The 6,212-nt window shown below is 41.5% G+C and overlaps 1 protein-coding gene across 1 annotated transcript; it reads left to right on the top strand.

Moving 5' to 3' along the window:
• Positions 1-2,787: 2,787 nt before the first annotated feature.
• On the top strand, positions 2,788-6,007 carry LOC310799981 (urokinase plasminogen activator surface receptor-like). The gene is made up of 5 exons (XM_083662582.1): positions 2,788-2,900; positions 4,870-4,986; positions 5,070-5,213; positions 5,516-5,629; positions 5,764-6,007. The coding sequence occupies exons 1-5, from the start codon at positions 2,855-2,857 to the stop codon at positions 5,952-5,954; spliced, it is 612 nt and encodes a 203-aa protein (XP_083518708.1). The 5' UTR covers positions 2,788-2,854; the 3' UTR covers positions 5,955-6,007.
• Positions 6,008-6,212: the final 205 nt, after the last annotated feature.

Below are 6,212 nucleotides of genomic sequence, written 5' to 3'. Positions count from 1 at the left end.
TCTTGGTGTTGGCGCTACACGCAGCCTAAAGCATTACAACCACGCCTTTTAAGTGTAAAATTATGCACCGTCATGCTCATTGGATAAGTGCAATAAACGAATCACACGCTTGCCTTTTAAGCTCCAATTCCAGTGGTCCAGTAAAACCAGACAAACCCAAGCGCTCTGCCCCCCCCCCCTCCCTTCATCCCGTCTGTCTGTCTCCATATATAGGCTATTATTCCATATTATTATACTTCTCAAACCAATCTAACTGCAGTTTAAATACTGCAAGCATGTAAATACACTACACTATAGCAAGATCAAAGTGAAAAGAATGTTCTAAAGGCATCAGCTAGAAAAATATAGCCTATCCCTATATGATGAGAGTGCCAATGACGTCGATCAGCGTCAAAGTAAATAGTAACGTTCAGTGCCAATGACGTCGATCGGCGTCAAATGCGTTTTTTGACGGTGGGACGTGGATCAAAGCCTCAGGCATCTCCTGTACAAATATTGTAGCTATTGAAGGTGTATAACCTATTTTACGGACTCATTAGGTGGTGACAGTGCTCTCCAGATTAGAGAAAGGTCCGGAAAACAGCAGGAAAAAGCCCCGTGATGAAAGAGAAACCGCTCATGCTGCAGCCAGAGCCATATAGATTGCTCTGGCTGGAGCTGACGTTGGCTGCGAACAGCAGTCAATCCGCGCCCACAATTCAGCCCCTCTGTCTCTGCTGTATAGTTTCTCCACATGATTAGCCGCCAGAAAAGCAGCACCCGACGCCGAAGGGCCAAACCATTCTCAGCAGTACGGTTTGGCTTTTCCGTGTCGCGCTGGGAGCCGGCGCACAAAAACGGAGCACTCCGAAAATAGACGCTGGGTGCGTGAGGCTGTGTCTTAGTGTGGGGAGGAGTTTGCAGCTGAGGGGGGGAGAGGGGGGTGGGGCACGCAGGGCACCACACAACTACACCACGTCACTTCATCAGAAAATATTAGCTTCAGACTCAGTGAATGTGCTTGAAATGCTTCATTTCACAAAAGGCTGAATAACTCAGCTTCTAATTTGAAACGCCTGTTTTTGCTGAAAACAACCTATCTTCTCCGGCTCATAACTAAAGAACGGAAAATGGTATCAATAAACTTTTTTTTGCTGATGATACAATAGAGTCTCCTCGTTCTTTGTGCGTGTTCGGTGTTTACATAGTAATATCACACAATATTCTGTGGGCCTCGAGAAATCACTGAAAACGCTCTGAAACTCTGGCACTGGGAGCGTCCGTTCTCCAAAAGTGGCTGGCACTCAATGAGTTAATTAGATTGGTGAAAGTTTGTCCAGAAAGATATCGTTTTCTCTCCCCTGCTAGGATGGTAGGATATGCACATAAATATAGCCTACATTATGTAAAGTCATTCCATAAATGTGTTTTTATTGTAAAACTAAAATGTGAAGTAGAGCCAATTTATTGGAGCAGACATCACAGTAGGTACATGACAGTAGAAGCGCGTTACTGTCACTTATCTAAATCACGTTAAACAGACAAACAGACAGACAGACAAACAGACACTCAGACACACAAGTTACTTGCCTCCTTGCTGTTGTGGAGTGGATGAGGTACTGCGAGAGCTGATGTTATGTAGAGGAAGGATGAGCTACTTTACTTGCCGCCTTGCTGTTGTAGAGTGGATGAGGTACTGGGAGAGCTGATGTTATGTAGAGGAAGGATGACATCATAGATGACATCATAGATGACATCATCAGTGATGTCACAAGACTGTCATCGGTGATGACATAATCACTGATGACATCATTGATGACATCATCACTGATGACATCACTGATGACGTATATAATGTGTGTGTGTGTGTGTGTGTGTGTGTGTGTGTGTGTGTGTGCGTGAGTGCGTGCGTGCGTGTATGTATTGACACCTGTGTGTGGAGTGAGGCACTCTGGGATATGAAGTGCAGCAGTGGCAGCCATTTTATGATGTCGCAAGCACATATATATATTTACAGTATATGTGTGTGTGTGTGTGTGTATAGGTGTATATGTGTGTGCATGTGTGTGTGTGTGTGTGTGTGTGTTTAGTGTCAGGGCATGTGTCCTCAAAAGTTTAAACATTTATCATTTCAAGACGGTTTCACGTATCCAAATTCTTTATACAACTTTAGATCAGGGAAGTCCAGGGATGACACAAAAAAAGTTTGGGCTCATTCAGGCAAATGGCCTAGGACGAGTTTGTTTTTTTGTTTTTTTAGAAAGTCCAAGATGGCGCAAAATCTAGCAGACTTAAATGGGCGTGGTCTATATGGATAGATGCGTATTGATCCAGGGAATCCAGCAGATGTGGAATTTTGATTCTACGCCTCACGGTTCAGCAGTTATGGGTCAATACGCAAAAGGGTCTGTTATAGCGCCACCATCTGGCCAATATGGCGAATTTTTTGTCTCTGAGTAGTGGGGCACATTTCCAACCTATGTGCAAGGTCTGGCTACTGTAGCCCTTACAGTTTTTGACGTGCATGCTGTTTTAGGGCGGAATAATAATAATAATAAACGGAACAGATACAATAGGGATCCACGCACTTCGTGCTTGGACAGATACAATAGGGATCCACGCACTTCGTGCTTGGACCCCTAATAAATGCTGGTGATTCACAGATGTATGTGTGTTTGTGAGTGGGGGGGGGGGGGGGGGGGGGGATCAAGTCTCGCCTAGGGCTCCAATAATGCTAGAGCCGGCCCTGCAAATAGCATGTCTGTGTTCAACAAGAGATGCAATGTCATCCTGAGACCACTCCTCCTACTTAGCACAACTATTAAAGCTGACTGCCCAAACGTTGAGCCACTTGGACTCCACCCACCATCCTGAAATGCATCTTCTTATTCTGATCATAGGGAGTGTACTTCTCCCCAAAGGTAGGATTTTTTTTATTGAAGTCTTGTTATCTGTTTTCCTTTGAGTATTAAGGGTTTTGTAGTATATAGTATATAGTATATAGTATATATAGTATATATATATAGTATATAGTATATATATAGCATATAGTGGGGTCCCACAGTTGAAGGGGAGTAGTGTACATTTAGTGTCAACAAACCAGGTTCTCTGTAGACACCCGTCAAGAACATTTCAGAATACTGAAACACAAGAATATAAGTTTAAAAAAAATATTTGGATTCAAAGGTAGAATTTTAGAATCTACCGATTTACTAAAAAGGAATGCTGCTTTGGCTTCAGTGTCGTCTGGAAAGGTGCTCCTTGCAGTTTGGCTGACAGGATCATGTTTCATAACAAAAGGCTTTTGGGTCGTGTTTGAGCAGAAAAATATATCCAAGGTACTCTTCCCATACCAAGAGTAAAATCCATTATATATTGGCTAATACATACTAAACGTTGTTGGCTTCATGGAGAGGTGCTTACAGCAGTTTGGGTGACAGGATCATGTTTCATCATAAAAAAAGGCTTTTGTCTGCTTGTGTTTGTCTGTATATCTTTTTGCTTTTGTGTCATAGGACACAAAAGCATATAGTCAGGTGGCTTAGCAAATGGATGTGTACATTCCTGACAAAAGCAACAAATTTTTTCCATGTACTGACAATTCCCTTAGCTTGCAATTTTTGATAGGATCCAATTAAAAAAAATAAAAATATATTTTTCTAAAAAATCAAATCTGTCCGAATTGCAAGCAACTTTTGTTGTTCAGCTAACATTGCTCTACAAATGTGCATCAAGGAGCCTTGGGGTCCACCTGGAAAGTTTTTGAGATATTTTGAAAGTTTTGGAAAACAACTTAAAAAAAAAAAAAACTTTTTGACATCTCCTCCTAGCCCGCTTCACCGATCTCCACCAACATCGCTATATAGCATCTGTGGACCAAGCTCTACAAGTGATCTTTTCAGATTTTTGAAATCTTCTTTTGTTTCAAAGATATAAAAAGTCAGGCAGCTTAGCAAATGGATGTATAGCTGCAAGCAGCCATGACAAGGATAAAGCCTTTTCTGAACGGTACTGAGGTCGCAAAAACATATCTGTGGTTCTCATGACACGGTCCACATATATCTCTTGATATATCTGCCAAGTTTTCTGATCATTGAACAAACAGATGTGAGTTATGGCCTTTTTTGTTAGGCCACCCACATTTTTGGTGTTTGCGGTGGCCCCTTTTGGTTGAAATGCACAAAATTAAGTACCCATGGTCTTTGATGATATCTCTAAACATGTTCCCAAATTTTTGTGACGATTCGATAATCGGACATGAAAAAAACGAGTTTTCCAAAACTTTCAAAATATCTCAAAAACTTTAGTGGATCTCGAGGGTCCTTGAGGCAAATTTGTAGACTAAGGTCAGCTGAACACGTGGAAAAAAGTTGCTTGCAAATCCGACAAACATCGTGGAAGTTATGGCCTTTCAAATTTTGAAAATTCTTCATTTAAATTTTTTAAATTTTAACTTTTTTGAAGTGGATCCTATCAAAAATGGAAAGCTATGGCTATGGGACGGGTAGCATTTGGGGAAATGTTGGTGCTTTTGTCAGAACTGTCCACATCCAGCTCAAATCTAGTGCTAAGCTGCCCGACTAACAATGCTTATGTGTACTCCTGCATTGCGTTTATTAATGTTTTATAACTTCATCCTGCCAGGGACTGCAGATGAAAATTAGCCTGTATGACTAAGTCAGACACATTTACATGATGGACTCAGGTGCTCATGTTAATTAATGTGCATTGTCCCCTTTTAAATGATATTATACTCAATGTATACAGTATATGCAGGGGCTGTGCAGACTGCCACCGCCTTTGGTGTCTGCTTTCATCACTCTGCTTTACATGTTGATATTACAAAAACCTCATGTTGAGCTTGTCTGACTTGTTCACCTGTTCCCTCAGTCTACACCCTGACATGCTATGACTGCGTCGCTGGACCCTCAGGAGCCTGCACAGCCACAGAGACCAAACCTTGTTCCCTGGGTCAATGTACAACATTTTTCATGGGTGTATACATGGGTATGTAGCTGTGCATTTTTTTTTCTGCAACTAAGAGTCTGGCATTTGACATCATTTGACAAAGGCTATTGTTTTTTGTGCAGGTCAAACAGAACTTTCTAAAATGACCATGATGTCTTGTGGTGTGGCTGGTCAGTGTATGAGCGGCTCCATGAACTTTGGAGTCACCAGGACCTCAATAAGCAACAAGTGTTGCTCCACTGACCTCTGCAACAAAGCTGCCCCTGGTAACCTCCTTATATTTACTGTTTTGATCATCACGCAATCTCCGCCCATGCCTTTAATCTGGAGAATTGTCAATTAAGACACTGTAATATACATTTATTTGTTGTTTTCTCAAGACATTATTTTCTTGTGTTGTCGTTGTTATTGTAATCTGTGTGTGTGTGTGTGTGTGTGTGTGTGTGTGTGTGTGTGTGTGTGTGTGTGTGTGGGTGGGTGGGTGGGGGGGGGGTGTCTGCTGAATTGCTCAACAAGGCATATATTGATGTATGGAAGCACTATAAACAATCTAAGTTTCATCTTCCAGCGGCCAGTGCGCCTTCTCCCAACGGTAAGAAGTGCTATGGCTGCAATGACCAGGGGAACTGCATGAGTGTTCTAAAGTGCTTGGGGGATGAGGACCACTGCATCTCAGCAACAGGTAAACAGGTCTATATGACATCAGACGACTCACTCCAATTCACATTCCTCAGCTCAGAGGAAATGTTGAGTGATGCAGTAGAACAGATGGGTCAAACATTAAGCCCATCGCTAACATTGTTTTCGTTCTCATAGTGGCAGGGCAGGGCCTGAGGGGCTGCGCCTCCAAGTCCATGTGTTCAGGAATGATGCAGGGACCGGCAGCAGCAGCCCTGGGAAAAGATGTGAGCTGCTGTGAGGGTGACATGTGCAACAGCGTCAGCAGCATCGGCGTCAGCCTCCTGCTCCTGCTGGCACCAATGCTCTCTTCTGCCATTTTCTTCTAACTGATGGAGACAAAATAACCTCATCATTCAGTATATATATATATATATATATATATATATATATATATATATATATATATATATATATATATATATATATATAGGGACATACTTTTATACTTTTTTACTATATATAAATATATATATATATACACTGAATGATGAGGTTATTTTGTAAAAAAGAAAAAGTATAAAAGTATGTCCCTATATATATATATCTAAGTAAAAAAGTAAAAGTATAAAAGTATGTCCCTATAT

Source organism: Poromitra crassiceps, assembly GCF_964638095.1.
Source record: "Poromitra crassiceps genome assembly, chromosome: 29".
NCBI lineage: Eukaryota > Metazoa > Chordata > Actinopteri > Beryciformes > Melamphaidae > Poromitra > Poromitra crassiceps.
The sequence above is the reverse complement of the archived record's forward strand: the minus strand, read 5'-3'. Positions and strand labels throughout refer to the sequence as shown.

Bases quoted from the DNA above. Each gene is read 5' to 3' on its own strand.
- LOC310799981 (XM_083662582.1), top strand. From the start codon at position 2,855: ATGCATCTTCTTATTCTGATCATAGGGAGTGTACTTCTCCCCAAAG. The intron at 2,901-4,869 runs GTAGGATTTTTT...CTGTTCCCTCAG, and splicing joins GAGTGTACTTCTCCCCAAAG to TCTACACCCTGACATGCTAT. The intron at 4,987-5,069 runs GTATGTAGCTGT...TTTTTTGTGCAG, and splicing joins TTTCATGGGTGTATACATGG to GTCAAACAGAACTTTCTAAA.